At 36.8% G+C, this 17,219-nt stretch overlaps 1 protein-coding gene across 2 annotated transcripts in view; it reads right to left on the reverse strand.

The window, feature by feature from the left end:
• LOC142436503 (thyrotropin-releasing hormone-degrading ectoenzyme-like) overlaps positions 1–17,219 on the reverse strand; it is a 98,688-nt gene that overhangs the window by 24,655 nt on the left and 56,814 nt on the right. For both annotated transcript variants that reach the window (XM_075540115.1, XM_075540116.1), the window contains exon 2: positions 8,271–8,336. In XM_075540115.1, the coding sequence (XP_075396230.1) occupies positions 8,271–8,336 (66 nt within the window). The remainder of the gene's footprint in view (positions 1–8,270; positions 8,337–17,219) is intronic.

The raw sequence follows: 17,219 nt of genomic DNA on the forward strand, positions 1-17,219 counted from the left end.
TCTCACTCCCTCGTAGCATTTAACACAGTTAGCACCATATATTTGTCTTTGAATCCTTTATCATATTTTATGATTCATGGAAATGTATACTATACCTGCTCTATACAGCATGCACTAAATACTCACTACTTACCGTAAGTACATAACAAGAATGTATAGAATAAATGATATTTAATGGGTCATAAATATGGGCTGTAGAAATAACTAAGTATAGCTTTTAGTATAGGAAGAAAAACTATAATTTTGTTCTGTTAGCACAAAGTATTAACAGGCAATTTTTATATTTAAATGGTTAGTGTTCTTAAATGTTTTTAAAAATCACAGGTGGAGGCCTTGAGCCAACAAACAGATGGTGGCTATTGGAGATTGCTTACAAATGGAATCATATTGAGGAAAGCAAGTGATGCCACCATTTTTTGTCTTTAAAATATTTATTATGATTTACATGAAAGTTTCCAGAGCAAATTCATTTCTAATCCAGCAATGCATGCATGGGGAGTTCCCTGGCCCGGGGTTACAATTCTCACAAGGTGTCAGCATTTCACACATTCCTGCCTTGGTTTTCCTGTTTTCATTAGCCATGGTTTGCCCCCTTTCTGTTAGTTTACTGGAAACAATTCTGCTTGATTTTGCTTTTAGATAAATACTATCTGTTCAGGTGTATATACTTGATTTTTCTGAGGGGCATGTTAGTTTCACCCATGTGTTATTGTTCACACACCAGCTGAAAGGTGGTCTCAGGCTTGGCTTCAGGTCTGAGTTAAAAGAATGTCTGAAGGCCATAGCTTGCAGGACCCACACTCTCTTTGTTCAGCCAAGGTGAAGTTGTGTCTTTCTCAAGACAGACTTAGAAGGTAGAGGAGAGCTAAAGCACGATTACCATTGACCGAAAAGAGGTCTTTCAACACATTCGATCTTACTGTAAGTTTTCAAACACGTGACCAGGAGCAGTATTTACAGATTTCTTTTAAGTCACCAACTTACAAAATGTCATCTTTCATATGATTTTAGATATTTGATATCCCAGGGGAGAAGGATAGTTTCAATATAAATGTTAATGTTCAGTATCTGTAGTGCATATGCATTTGTACAAAGTTTTGAAAAGGAGAGTAAAAGCTGCAATTTTAAGTGTATAAAACACAAGGCTAAAATCTTCATAAAAGTATAAATAAAATGAATGTGTTGTTTCTATTAGGTGCCATCAAATCAGTGCCAACCAATAGCGACCCGATTCACATACAATGAAACACTGCCCTGTCCTGGACCGTGCTCACCATTTCGCCTTGGTTTGTACCCAATGTTGCAGCCACTGAGTCAGTGCATCTCCTTGAGGACCTTCCTCTTTCCACCGGCCCTCTACTTTACCAAACATGATGTCAGTTTGTTTGTAAAAAGTATGTAAGGATCTAGGATGAACGCTTGAAGTCCTCATCTCTAAGGAGTACTTTGGGCGTACTTCTTGCAAAACAGACTTCTTAGTCCTTTTGGGAGCCTGTGGAACTTTCAAAAATGTTCTCACCATAATTCAGATGCATCAATTCTTTTTTGGTCTTACTTAAGCAATGTCCAAATTAAAAAAAGGAGAGAAAAGGGTGCATCTTTAATAGTAAAGGCTTTTTGGTTGATTACAAATAATTGTATCCTTACACAGAAACGCATTGCTACTGTATGGATTCCAATACCTAGCGACCGTCGGTGGGCACTGACGCCCTGTCCCGGTCAGTCTCATGGCTGCACTCCCTACAGGGGCAGACGGCCTTTCTTTCTCCTGAGAAGAAACTACGAGGTTTGAACTTTGGACTCTTCAGTTAGCACCGAAATGCTTAAGGCATGGCTCCATCCATATAGCTGCAGAGGTCACAGGAAAGCTTGCAGTTCAGAAGCACATGGTAAGGATTCCGTGTGTAAGCCTTCCAATAAACAAATTCAGTGACAAAAAGTAATCCCTTTTTATTTAGAGATATAAATAGCCATGGCTATTTAAGTTTTAAAAGTATTTGTTACACATGAAACTATTTTCACATCAAGCAATCTTTCAATAAAAATCAAATGTTTTTCTATTTTACATGTTCATTAATCTTGCCTTTGTAATTTAACTTGTTAATAAATGCTAATTTGGTAAAGTCCAAATGGCTAGAACCAGTTGTGATGAATCGGTTTTGTAAGACTATCATAAGTATCATCACAAACAATGATTACCAAGCGGTAACTCTTTTCCCTATCACATATATAAAACTGTGCCGTATTTTAAATGAAACAGAGAGACATTTGAGCAGAAACTGTCCATGGCCATTCATTTTAGATTAAGTGTGACTGAGTCACCATCTGGACGGAAACACAAACCATCTCCACAGAAAGGACCTTAACTTTGACACACTGTGTCTGTTCTTCTATTACTATCTGAGTTTTCATTTTCGTGAAAACCCACATGCAGGGAGCAGTCTTTCACAACTGTAAGCCTGCAGGTCTCAAACAAAAGTCCTGCATACACATGCTAACAGACAGCAGCATCTCCCTGGAACACAAGTTACTGAGCATGCTTTGCTGCTAATACTCCCTGTAGCATCGTGCCTGTCATTACTTCAAGCCATCAGAATTTTATGAGCACAAACCAATAATAATGATATTTCCTTTTTGCTTTTTATCCACACCTCATTGCCTTACATTGATTTGCATAAGCAATTTTCACCTTGATAATTGGACCCAAACACTGTGTTGTAGGTTACCTTATGGAAAAGAGCAGTTAAATACTAATCAAGAGAAATCTTTCTCTATTCAACCATATTTTAGATGATATTAAATTACTCTCTCTGGTTCAGCAGGAAGGTGACCCACTTTCTGACATAGATTTTAGGGCTTGGGTTTATATCAAGCTTAACAATGATCTTTCTTCACAATTTTAATTCCCTCATGTGGACTCATAACAACATGAAGAATGGTACAACCAGGCCCAAATCATTAAAACATTATTGTTTTGTTTGAAAGGAAAAAGCAATAGTATTACATACTAATTATTTTTGTAATAGCTACTGGGCCAATCAATGTTATCTAAGGATCCTATAATTATAGCTTTACTATTTTATTACTGGGCGAAAAACAAGAGAAAATGTAATTAGGGAGATTAAAACAAATATAAATGAAGTTAAAAGGACTCGTGTAATTTTAAAAGTCCAAAGAATCAGCACCTGAATTGGTTACTTTAAAAGTAATCCTGCGAGTTCTTCTAGAACTAGGATCTGAACTAAACGGACTCAAATTAGTAAGAAAGAATGGCACAAAGGCAGTAGATCCCAGTTCGTTTGTCCTGCTTTGTTGATCGTCCCCCATCCCACCCCCACGTTAACCTCATACACTGCTTCCTCTGCATAACGATGAAGGCGTGTGCATGGAAACCGCACAGACTCTGGCAAATTAGAGATGTAACTATTACCAAAGGATGTTGTTTGATAATATCTGTAATGGATTTGAAGGTTTGAGTTGCAAGAGACATTGCAGAGGGACATGTCCAATCACCAAGAATTTATAGAGAGGCGAAAGAGGAGCACACTTACATTACATTTATAGTTCCAGTTACCCCGGGGAAAGAAAGGAAAACAGCACTGAGCACGGAAACTTGTCCACGCGCGGAAAGGGTAGTAATGAGGTTACGGCACGAGTTTGGGGTGTTGTGATCGGTAGAGAACGAATACAGACCTCCCAAAGTGATGCTTCGAGTTTCTCTTCACAGACTGGTCTAGGAAGCTGTTTGATATATGCATAACACAGTCAAAAATGAGGCCTCAAAGGTAGCATTATATGATGCATAACTTGTTCCCGACGTGCAAGGAGACTTTCTAGTTATTGCTAATTCTTTACTGCGTTTTCACTAACTCTATTTAAGTCTCCATTGGGAACACAGCCTGCAGTAATTTTTTTTAACAACAGTTCTCACTGGACAGACACTTACAGTGAGGAAGACATACAGGTTGGGACGCCATACTGGCTCACTTTCCAGATGGGCTTTTTGTCCCGTGCATATTTGATTTTAAATTAAATGTAATTTAGAAAAACTGCTGCTCAATTTCTTCTCCATATATTTATCATATCCTAGTAGGAGGGGGGTGAAGGGAGTAGACTGAAGAGCCAACAGTTTCGATCACGTAAACCAGAAGTTTAAAATATTAAGTTAATTAAAAACAGAAAACTTTTATAATAGTCAATTCCCCTGTCTTTTTTCGTCAGCGCTTATTTTAGAAGTGTCATAATTAGATAGTTGGAAATTTCAGACATATCATACCAGTACTGATTCACCCTGACACCACCAAGCCAGTCCAGTCCCTCCCAGAGGGGCCTGGAGATTACAAACCCGGTGGAAACGGGAACATGTTTCTGCAGTAAGTAATACAATGATTAGGGAAGGAACAAAAATAATGGAGCTATCACTAAAGTAACAAAAGAAAATAAAAAAGCTCTGTATCGTAATACAAAAAGCTACATATATAGTACAAATAATAATAAAATCACTAAAGTAAAACAACAACAAAATGGATCGATTACGTTTGTTCAATTGTCTGTTGTCAGCTCACCTGTCCCCTTGCTACCTTCTATACCCTGTTGAGCACTGTGCAGGCTGGAGGCCTGGGTGCCACATTTCTCAGAATCCCTTGCTAATTGGCTCCAAGGCAAATGTCTGTCAGGTGAGAAGCAGGCACAAGCTATCGGGAAGGCACTAAGAAAGAAACACTTCCCTTAGTCAAGTGCAGAAGAAGGTACTGCTGGTGGCTTCCAGGTGTACGGCTGGCAACTAAGCAAATGAGTGTCATTTTATAGTGTTTCCTGAATGTTTTGATTTTATGAAGTCTTCCCCATTTTTACTCTTTTATCCCTCCCAACTGTTTTATAAAACCCATATTCTCTATGCTAAATCCCTTTGTGCTTGAAATATTAGAATGATATTGCTATGCTTTGCTACTGCATTATATACCAGCTATGGTTTCCTGAAGCAAACCTTCAAAGATGGGTACTTAAGAAGGTGTCCTGTCAGGTTAAAAAGGAATATCATTGAGATAGAATATCCAGTAAAATTCACCAAGCACTGTTTAGTTTTTCGAAAACATAATTTAAGACAGATAAAGTCTTAACTATGAAAATGTAAATTATCCATAGCAAATCATGAAATGATTTTAGGTAACTAAAATCAAACAAATATGTATGTCAAATATTGACAAAAAGAAATAAGTCACTATCAAAACTCTGCATAACAATAAATGCTGGTCTGATGGACTAAAATTAAGGTATTATATGCCCTAGAAGTCAAATGGAGTTAATATTCAGAATCTAAATCAAGCTTCAAGAAGAGCAGTGGCATATTTTTGCCCATCTATTCACATTTCTCCACATCAAATTATGAACACTAGTTTCACATGAAAGTCAAGTTGTCTAACTAGCAAATCAAATTAAATAAAATTTGGATTCAGAGATGATGAAACATGGAAAGGCTCTTAGAGATTATCTAGTTCAACTTTTGAATTGTAAACTTTGGAACCAGAGGATAAGGGAGATTTAGTGTTTTGCAGAAATCCCACCAATATTTTTTAAATAAATAAGACTATCATTTTTGCTCTGTATTCATTTCACTGTGTCATGCTTTCTGAAATATGTTTGCTATTATTTTGGGAAATGCAATCTTAAGAACAATATAGAGAGTGCACATTTGGAAAAATATAAGCAACCTACTTTAAATATATGTATGTTGTTTATAAGTGGTATATTAACTCAACAACAAAAGGATTCAATGTTTCTTCTCTCAAAATTTTACTGTCAAATATTACACGAAACTTCCAGAAAAGAAAAATTTAGGTATATAGAAAATTAACAGAAAATATCATTGTAATGTTTTTCATGTGTGGACCATGAAGACAAAGCTGCAAATACAAAAAATAAAACAACAGAGAATAAATAGAAGAGATAGACAGATAGACCGGCAGGCAGACAGATGGCAGAACAAGCTTGAGCATGCTCGAGTGAGACCAGAAGAGTAGGGAGGTGGAACGAAAATAAAAAAAGGAAAAAACATACAATTTTAAATTTTATATTGCCTATAACTGTTAACATAATCTAGTGTCTATTTGCAAATGAAAAAATTCTATTTGTCAACAGAAAATAGTCATAGTTATTATGAAAAGAATTCATCGTTTGTCCAGCCGAGGTAAACCCTGACAGCCAGGCTTAGCTGTCTCAACAACATGCAAACCAATACTCCCCTGAGCCCCTTTGGAAAGGAAGCATATTAATATCAACTCTGACCCGTCAGCATCATGACATGAAGTGTCTGTTCAGGAGGTCATCTTCAAAATGCATCCCATACATCTTCATGCTCAGGAGATGATAATTTATCACCCCGACATAGAGATCTACTGTACACTAATCCAAACTGCTGGTGATACACTAAATCAGTTTGAGTGATGAGTATAAATAAAGCTGAAAGTGAAGTACTGAAGGATACAGATCTATCTGACCAATGAGATGTCACAATGCAAATAAAATGCAATGTGGACAAACATAGAGCCCCTTACTTGAAAATTAAAGCCAAATCAAGTTTCAGAGGATAAGTAACACATTAAAACAAGTTTTATATCCAAGTTTAATGTAATGAGAATCAGATGAATAGTTTTTTCAGATATACTTGATCTGAAGTCTATTAAATATACTTCAATATAAAAGGATATATTTAAAATGTACACATTTTGCATACTAAGGAAAATATGACAAAATAAAGCAAAAAAGGTTGCAAAATAATAATCCTTTCCAAATAAAATAACTATGATTATTCAATCTGCTGAGCAAATCTATACAGACAGATGAGAAAAAGAACAAAAACTGTACTCAGAAAATGATTTCACATCAACTAGCTACCAAGAAATCAAATTCAATTTGTATTGCTCTTATACAAGTTTAGATTTTTTCAAGAACTGTCATGCTACAACATCAATGGGGAAAACAAAGAAATGGCGGTAGAGAAGGACATTCCTCTGATATTCTTGGAGGGCGCTCCTCGAGAGGAGGGAGAAATCCAACTATGTGATCAGAACAGACCCTTTCTCCCCAACAAAATAGGTTCCATGGATTCAGCTATTCTGAAGGTTTCCCTAATGGAAGGAGCTGAGTAAAGTAACTTCCAACCACTGCTGGAACAAATCTGTGAAAATATTTTCTAAGGGAAATTATTCTTCAGGAAATTTATAGTTTTGCTTTGTTGTGCTACGTATAACTAGCCTTGTCAAAACATAGTTAACTCTTGCTTTGTATTTTACCTTTAAAAATTGTGGGGGGTAAACATAGAATTATACTACTAAAATATGACCTGATCTCAGATGTAGTTTATTAAAATTTTAAAATGAAAGCTTACTAAGAACAGATAAGATTGATAGCTCTCTCTGTCTTAGCATAATTGTATTTCAGGTGAACATCAATTTACTTTAAAGGACACTTCTAAGTAGCAGAATGCATCATAAATAATTCATCAATCACAGCTGCTAGGAACATGATTTGCTCTAGCAGATTTCAATGGAGTAAAAGTTTTATTTTTCTGTATTTGTATTTACTTTAAAAGCCATTAAGAAGCCTCTTTTTCTAAGAAATTTACTCCTAAATCTTATACTTCCTACTGCAAATACATTTTGATAAAATTGTTTATTTTCCTTTAATTTGTACAGCACTGTATTTTCTAATTAAAAAGAAAAATTTAAATGATCATCAGATAAATAACAATCTCTCTCTCTCTCTCTCTCTCTCTCTCTCTCTCTCTCTCTCTCTATATATATATATATATATATATATATATATATATATATATATATATATATCAACAGCGGAGCAACAGAAACACAAAATACACGTAGCTGAAAATACTATTAAGATTTTTCTTCACAATATAATTTTCCTAAGGTTATTATCACTTCTTACCTTACATAAACTTATCAGTGGAGAAAAAAGAGAGAAGTAGGCATTCTAAATATTTTATATCAATTATTTGGGCTCTTACAATTTTAATTTAAAATGAAAATTAAACATATTCTCAATCACACAATACTTCAAGCTTATTCTGGTGCTATTGAGAACATGGTATTTATAAGTTTCATTTCTCATATTGAAAGATGATGCTAACCTTATACATCTTAAACTTTTCCATACCATTTAGTAATCTTATATCAGTAATTTCTTAAACTGTAAAACATCTGCATAGCATAAAATAAGAAAAATTTTAAGAGAAAACAAAGCAATTTACTTACTTGCAAACCCCTTTGAAACACTGAATGGCCCATAACATTAGCCAGCATTCGAATTAAAGCAGCACCCTGTAGAAAACATATTTAAAAAATAAAAGAATTTGAACCTAGTGATATGATTCCAAAATTTTCTGACACCAATAAAACACAGTGTATTCTTGTAATTTATTTTAAAATATGCCTTAAACAAAAGCAAGAACACGTATACCACTTGGAAGAACTTTATTTGTTTTGTAGATCTGAAAGTTTTATGGATGCAATACTGATCGTTGCAGAATAGAAAATTCTTGGAAAGAATATCTCAGAACAATAATAAGCTATAATTTGGGTGAAATAAAAATCATACTGAGCCATCTACAAAGTAAATAAAAATTAGTTCCACTATAAGTTTATAAACTAATAAGGAAGATATGACATTAATAAGCATAATAAAGTATAAATGTAGAGTGACATAGCTACTGAATGCACCCCTGGCTCCATGCGGAATAGAATTGTTGTGGGACTGGAGACTTTGGAATACTGGCTAACAGTTCAAACTCTGCACCAGACTGCTGGCCTCAAACAGTGTGTCTGCCAATTACTGTCCAGGTATCCCTGGGACAACGATCTCAGTGCTCCTCTCATCTCACATTCCTTGTGTGCATATTTCATATGGCTGCTCCCAAGATTAAATTAATTAACAAATGCAAATTGTTTGAACAGAATCTTAAAAATACTAAGCACCATGTGTTAGGAACCCCGATAACTCCATGGTTAAGAGTTCAGCTAGTGATCAAAAGGTCAGTAGTTCAAACCTACTGGCTGCTCCATAGAGCACAGCCCTGCGCTCTGCTCACATCAGTATTGCCCATGGCTGTCAATTCAAACCAATTCAGAGCAACTCTGCAGGCTGGGGCAGAGCTGCCGCACAGGGTTTCCAATGGTAAGAATTTCACGGAAGTAGATTGATGCCTCTTTGCTGCATTAAGCAGCTGGTGAGTTCACACTGCTGATTTTTCAGTTAACATTCAAGCAGCCTAAGAAACCCAATGGGACAAGTCTGCGTTGTTCTCAGAGTCGCTATGAGTAAGAATCCACTGCATGACACGTATAAACAACGATATGGGTGTTAGTTATTAATATTATATCACCTCACTACATAAGTTTTGTGCTAGATCTTTGAGAAGCAATGTTTACTCAAATACAGATAAAACAATGTAAGTATAACTAATGTGGTTAATATGAATACTTAGCAAGTCAGGGAAAATACTACGGGCGTCTGCCTACTCACATTAAGTATCGTTACTATAACAGAACAAAATCTGGACAAAAAGGTAGGCACGTAGTCAACGTGATGTTCCAAGTAATGATGGATGGCTAAAGCCAGATGAACAGAAACCAACAACAGAAACAAAAGTAGAAAGGGAAAATAGTAAATTAGCTACAGCATTCAAATTGCTTTGAGCTAACAATCTTTGTAAATCAAAGAAATACTTGTCCACCAATGTCCATTGCAGTGTTATCCACAATAACCAAAAGATAGAAACAAGGAAAACGGATATGTCCATCAACAGAGAAATAGACAAATACCATGTGATACAGACATTCATTGAGTTGTAACTCATAAAGAAAAAGTCCTGATGTGTGCTATGATATGTATGAAACATGAAAAGACTTGCTATATGGATTACATGAATAAAAAGAATATGTATAAACAAGTTATATAAAATATCAAGGAGATGGGTTAATTAGGGTGTGAGGTAGTATCGATGAAGAACACAGCTTTCCCCCAGATCCTGGATGCTTCCTCCCCCCAACTACCATGATCCGAATTCTACCTTGCAGGGCTGGATAGGGCAGAGGCTGTACACTGGTGCATATGAGGGTTGGAGGTACAGGGAATCCAGGGTGAATGATACCTTCAGGACCAAGGGTGTGAGGGGCGATGCTGGGAGAGTGGAGGGTGAGTGGGTTGGAAAGGGGGAACTGATTATAAGGATCCACATGTGACCTTCTCCTTGGGAGAGGGACAGCAGAGAAGGGGGGAAGGGAGACTCCGGATAGGGCAAGATATGACAAAATAACGATGTGTAAATTACCAAGGGCATATGAGGGAGGGGGGAATGGCGAGGGAGGGGGGGGAAAAAAGAGGACCTGATGCAAGGGGCTTAAGTGGAGAGCAAATGGCTTGAGAATGATTGGGGCAGGGAATGTATGGATGTGCTTTATACAATTGATGTATGTATATGTATGGATTCTGGTAAGAGTTGTATGAGTCCCTAATAAAATTTAAAAGAAGAAAAGAGAAAAAATGATCAGGGCAAAGACTGTACAGATGTGCTTTATACAATTGACGTATGTATATGTATGAACTGTGAAAAGAATTGTATGAGCCCCAATAAATTGTTAAAATTAAAAAAAAATAAAGAACAAGGTCATTTAAAAAAATATCAAGAATAAGCAAATGTTTGGAAACCAACTTTCATTGTGTTGAAGGGGAATGCAAATGGGTATTTCTTGAGGGATACAGAGATTTTGCTAAGGGGAATGAAAACAATTGGACATAGATAATGATCATTTTATACAATAATTAAATGTAATTAATGTCATTTGATAACACAGGGAAAATGAAATGTTTTATTATACATGTTATTGCATATATTTCATCAAAACAGAATTCTTTAAAATTAAAATATCCCAATTTTATTGTGTCACATATTTTATTGTTTATATTACCCATTTATTATTTTACGTATTTGTCTGTTTTCTGTTGTCTCGTCACAGAACATGTGCTCCACGGTAGCAGAAATGTATCTATCTTGTTGCTCGCACTATCCCTCGGGCATAGAAACTTGGCCAGCAAATTTTCAGTTAAGTATTTGTTTCATGAATGAGTTCATGTGAATAAGGACAACCTGTCATTTAAAATTATGATCTTGCTTCATTAAGGCTAGACAGGATTCATTATCTTCCCAACACTAGGCAGACTAGAAAGATGTTTGTGATGTGGTAATGATGAAGATAACTATGATGATAATGCTGACAGAACACATACAGTGTTAAATAGTTATCAAAAAGTTTTATACATTTTAATTTATAAGGACCCAATAAATAAGATATATATTTTCATTTTAATTTTATTGTATTGAGGGCTCATACAGCTCTTATCATAACCTATACAAATGTCCATTGTGTCAAACACATCTGTACATATCTTGTCATCATCTTTTTCAAAACATTTTCTTTCTACTTGAGCCTGTGGCATCAGTTCCTCATTTTTTTCCTCCTCCATCCCCCACTTTTGCTCCCCTATGCCCCTTTGATAGTTTGTAAATTATTGTCTCTCTTTTTTTCATATCTAAATTTCTGCTGTCTCATTTCACCCACTTTTCTGCTATCCACCCCCCTGGGATTGGGGACCAGATGTCTGTCATTGTGATGGTATTTCCCTTACTCACCCCCCCACTTTACCCTCCTAGTATCGCTTTCACCCCTTATTGGTCCTGAGGGGGTTATCTGTTCTGGATTCAATGTGTATACTGTACCAGTATGCAAATTCTGGTCTACCCAGATTTTTAAGATAGAATTGGGTCATGATAGTGGGGGAGGAGGAAGAAGTAAAGAACCAGAGGAAGGTTGTGGGTTTAATCGGTGCTATATTGTACCCTGACTGGATCTTCTCTTCCTTGTGACCATTCTGACACGTGTTGTCCAATTTACTATTGAAGGATTTTGAGTCTCCACTCTGCCCTCCCCCTCATTCCCATTGATATGCTTTAATTTGTTTGTTTTATTTGAGGTCTATGATGCCTGATACCTAATCCCATCAACACATCGCAATCACGCAGGCTGATGTGCTTCTTCCATGTGGGCTTTGTTGTTTCTCAGCCAGATGGCCACTTGTTTTTCTTCAAGCCTTTAAGACCCCTGACACTGTGGGGTCCTGGTTTACAACTGCCGGCACTAGCACCATGACAGGCCGTATAAAACCAAAGTCTGGGGCAGGCTTAAGCTCTAATTTCAGATTCCTGGACACTGAGGTAATTCTATCAGAGACGGCATCACCTGTCCCAGACGGACCAGTAGGGAGCAGCGACCACCACCCCCAATTGACCAGTCAAGAAAATACGTGCAGAACTACTCACCAACCACCACTGGACAACGCTGATGCCAGAAGTTTTCTCCAATAAGTTTAAAGAACAGCAACACTGGACTGCCCCCGGTCCCTAGCCCCATAAAAGCCCAGGGAACAAAGAACTCGGGGCTGATTCCCTTTTGGACGCTGGGTCCCGCTGCGCTGGGCAGTGTAGGGAAGAAAGCCCTAGCTCGAGCTAGAAAAATAAAACTCCGTTTGCCGCATTTGCATCTCAACTGGCTGTAATTCTTCCGTGCGCCCAAGGTGAGCTCGCGTTCCTTTCCCCAATCCAATAACATTATATCTGTTGATAGTCAAGCACCATCAGCTTTCTTCACCACATTTGCTTATGCACCCATTTTGTCTTCAGCAATCATGTCAGAGCAGGTGAACATCACAGAGTGCCATGTTAGTAAAACATTGTTCTTGGGGTGAGGGAGTACTTGAGTGGAGGCCCAATGTTCATCTGCTACTGTAATACTTTATAAATAAATATACGTGTAGAGCTCTAGTACCCTGTCATTGCATATAAATGTAATTATATATATACATGCCTGTATAGCTATCCAAGTTTTCAAAGCTAGTAAGTGATAGAGCTAGGGACCCAGGAAGTCTGATCTAGTCTAAATATCTACATAGGAAAACACTAAAGACCCGGCTATTGACAGCTAACATTACCTATATGGAGTCATCTAGTAAATAGCAAAAAAATTATTCACCATAACTTTCACACAAAAAAGCAGAGACTAGATAAGTGGATATTAATTCATGCGTTACTTGTAAAGCTTTCTGCTATCAGAAAGCACAAGATCATTGTTTACAATAATTTCATAAAACAACAAATTATTTCAGTTATTTTGAAATGAAATATATATATATATATATATATATATATATATATATATATATATATATATATATATATATAAAATGCTGCTCAGGTCACAGGTAATATATAAGAAAATTAGTTTACATATCTTTTATCCCCCCCTGGCCTTTCCTTCCCTCTGTTAAAGAGTCATTTCGTACTGAATAGGCCTTCAGCTCACACAGAGGTAACAAAGAATGTACAAATGGTTAACAGGGCTAGAATTGAAGACAACATTCTTACTGTAGATTTTGGAAACAGCAAATAAATTCATAGAAAACCTCCTAGTTTCCTCAAAATGTATCTTATACTGAACATTTTTCTACCCCAGCAACGAATGGTTACATTCAGCGATTTAACACACATCATTTGAGAAAGATTGTGAAGCAGGGAGGTACAGAGCCATGCGAGTCCTGATATTACGTTACTTTACCGTATGTTTTACACTTTGATAAGAAATGGGAGGCATATTATATTATTTTAGTAGATAAAATGATAAATTGATAAAATACATGAAAAGAACCACCCACATACAGGGCTTCAAATTAAGGTACACCTGCGATATCACTGTAGGCTTGTCTACCTCTTTTAGAGACCATTCATTCAAGCATTAGGTTTAAAATTAAGTAATCACTTTGTCAATACTGCTAGCTGTCAGTTTCTTGTACTGTGGTAGATTGCAGGTTGCTGTACTGCTAGAAGATGGGTCAAATACCAGTAGGATCACCTGAGGTGAGAAGTTTTCAACAGTTTCCAGACTAGGAATAGGCTATAAAGAAGAAATCAGCTCTCAACTTCTAAGGGATTCGCTGTGGAATACCTTATAAATAGTAGCAGAGCATTGTGAGATACACTGAAAACCTTATGATTAGTAGGGGGATATTCACAGATATAGCACAAGATGATGAGCCACTCAAGTTAGAAGTCACTCAAAATATGCCTTGAAGAGCTGCCTTCTCAAAAGTACAGCTGATAATAATAATGGAGATGGAGTGCAGCCTGCAAGACTAGTAGCTGCTGAAGCGTGACTCACAATGAGGAGCAGAAGCTGCAAATATGTATTAATAACCCTAATATGAGATGTGTGATGTTGTTTGAATCTAGGAAAATTGTGAGTTCTCAGAAATCAAATGGAAAGCAAAAGGATGGATATCCTAGCCATTAGTCACCAGAAATGGTTTAGCATTGACCATTCTGAATCAATCCTACAATTTACCACGTTAAGATGTCAAATTCAAAGGCAATGACATGTATATTGTAAAAAGAGGATTTTTACATCATGACCAAGTGGGATTCATACCAGGGATGATGGGATGGTTCAATATTTGAAAAATAATGCATGTAAAGCACCATGTTAACAAGAAAAAGGATAAGAAGCATGTGATTAAATCAGCTGATTCAGAAAAAGCATTTGATAATATAATATCCAACACCCATTCCTAATAAAAACTTTCAAGAAGACAGAAGGGAAAAGTCTCAATATAGTAAAAGCCATATACAAAAATCCTATAGCCAATACTACACTCAATAGAGAAAAGCTGAAAATATTTCCTCTGAATATGGGAACCTGACAAGGATGTCCTTTATCGCCACTTTTATTCAACACTGTGCTAGACATCCTAGCCTATTAATACCCTAAGACAACAGCGAGAAATAAGGGAGTGCACGTGGCTAAACTAGAAGTGAAACTGTCGCTATTTATAGATAATGTGATTTTATATATTGAGAATCACAAGAGTCCACAAGAGGATATTGAAAACAACAGAGCAGTTCAGTGGTATAGCAGGATACAAGATTAACAAGCAGAAATCAATGGGATTCCTATATTCCAGTGGGGGCAACACCAAGAAAGATTTCAGGGCAACAATATCATTCACAGTAGCCGCACAGAAGCTGGTTACCTAGCAATAAATCTAATAAAAAAATAAAAGATCTGTATGAAGAAAACTACAGATTACTCCAAAGGACTAAAGGGGATCTACAAAAATGGAAGGATACCCATATTCATGGATTGGAAGACTCAATATTGTGAAAATATCAGTATTACCTAAAGCAATCTACAGATTCAGTGCAATCCCGATCCAAATCCCAGCATCATTCTTCAAAGAAATGGAAAAAATTATTACCAACTTCATTTGGAGAGGAAAACAGCCCAGGATAAGCTAAGAAGTCCAAAAAAAAGAAATTAGGTGGTCTTGAATTCCCTGACCTCAAAACCAGTACCAGCTGTCAAAGCAGTCTGGTACTGGTATAATGACAGAAACACCCACCAAAGATCAGGACAGAAAACACAGAAGTAAAAACATTTGCATACAGGAAACTGATTTTTGACAATGGTCCAAAAGGCTTTAATTGGGAAGCTGATACCCTCTTGAATAAACAGTGCTGAAACATTGGCTATGCACCTGCAGAGAATGAAACAAGGCCCATATCTCACCACATGCACAAGGATAAACTCAAGGTTGATAAAAGACCTGAATGTAAATCCCAAAGCTATCAGGGTCATTCAGGAGACAATTGGGGGCAATTGTAAAGTGCCCTAGGGCAGGGAATATATGGGCTATCAGAGATAACAAACCAATCACAATCCATGGAAGACAAAATAGATGAGTGGGACCTATTAACAATTAAACACTTATGTACATCAAAAGACTTCCTTAAGAGAAGGGGGAAGGGAGACTCCAGATAGGGCAAGATATGACAAAATAACAATCTATAAATTATCAAGGGCTCATGAGGGAGGGGAGAGCGGGGAGGGAGGGGGAAAAAAAGAGGACCTGATGCAAAGGGCTTAAGTGGAGAGCAAATGCTTTGAGAATGATTGGGGCAGGGAATGTATGGATGTGCTTTATACAATTGATGTATGTATATGTATGGATTGTGATAAGAGTTCTATGAGCCCCTAATAAAATGTAAAAAAAAAACTTCCTTAAAAGAGTAAAGAGAGAGCCCACATACTGGGAAAAGATATTTAGTAATGATGCAACAAACAAATGACTAATTACTAAAATCTACAGTATGTAAAAATCTACAACAATAAAAAAACAACAACTAATGATCCCCTGAGAAGGTGAGCAAGAACCAAGGATGACATTCAAAAGGCTAATAAACACCTGAGGAATGCTCTCGGGTCACTAGCCATCAGATCGCCCAATAAAGTAAGTAAAAACAAACAAACAAATAAAACAAAGCCAAAACAATCATAAGATACCACCTAACACCCAAAACTACTGACCAATTAAAAAAAAAAAGAACAAAAAGACTGAGAACAACAAATGCTGGAGAGGGTGTGGTGAGATTGGAACTCTGATCCACTGCTGGTGGGCTTGTAGATAAGTACAGCCACTGTCAAGGTGATATGATGACACCTAACACAGATGATTAACAGACAACACATAGCAATAGCAAATACATTCTAGTAATATGTCATTGTGGTAAGGTGTAGACAATGTAACTCATCATAAAAGTGTCTGAATTGTTTCTTTGAAGTAACTTACCATATTCATACCTGCTATTACTTCTGCATCATAATTATGTGATATGATAAACCATAATGAATAAAAACCAATTGTGAAAAAACCAAACATGTGAAAAATGATATGATCCAGCAATACCATTACTGGGCATATACCCAACGCAAACAAGAAGCAGATTACAACAGACGTTTGGGCCCCCGTTTCCATGGCAGCATAGTTCACTATAGCAAGAATCTGGAAACAGCTAAATTCCTACCAGTAGATGATTGGATAAAGAAACACGGGTATATACAAACAATGGAACCATACACATCCCAAAAAAACAGCTGTGAATCCATGACACACCTTCAGATGTGGAAGGAGCTGGAAGTCAGTCTGCTGAGTGAAATTAGTCTGCACGCATGGACGAGCCCTTTATGAGACCGCGGCTGGAGGAAAAAGCATCAAAGTTCACACTTGTGGGACTCTCATCTATTGGCTGAGGGCCATACAGT

This window comes from Tenrec ecaudatus, unplaced genomic scaffold, assembly GCF_050624435.1.
Source record: "Tenrec ecaudatus isolate mTenEca1 unplaced genomic scaffold, mTenEca1.hap1 Scaffold_3711, whole genome shotgun sequence".
NCBI classification, from domain to species: Eukaryota; Metazoa; Chordata; class Mammalia; order Afrosoricida; family Tenrecidae; genus Tenrec; species Tenrec ecaudatus.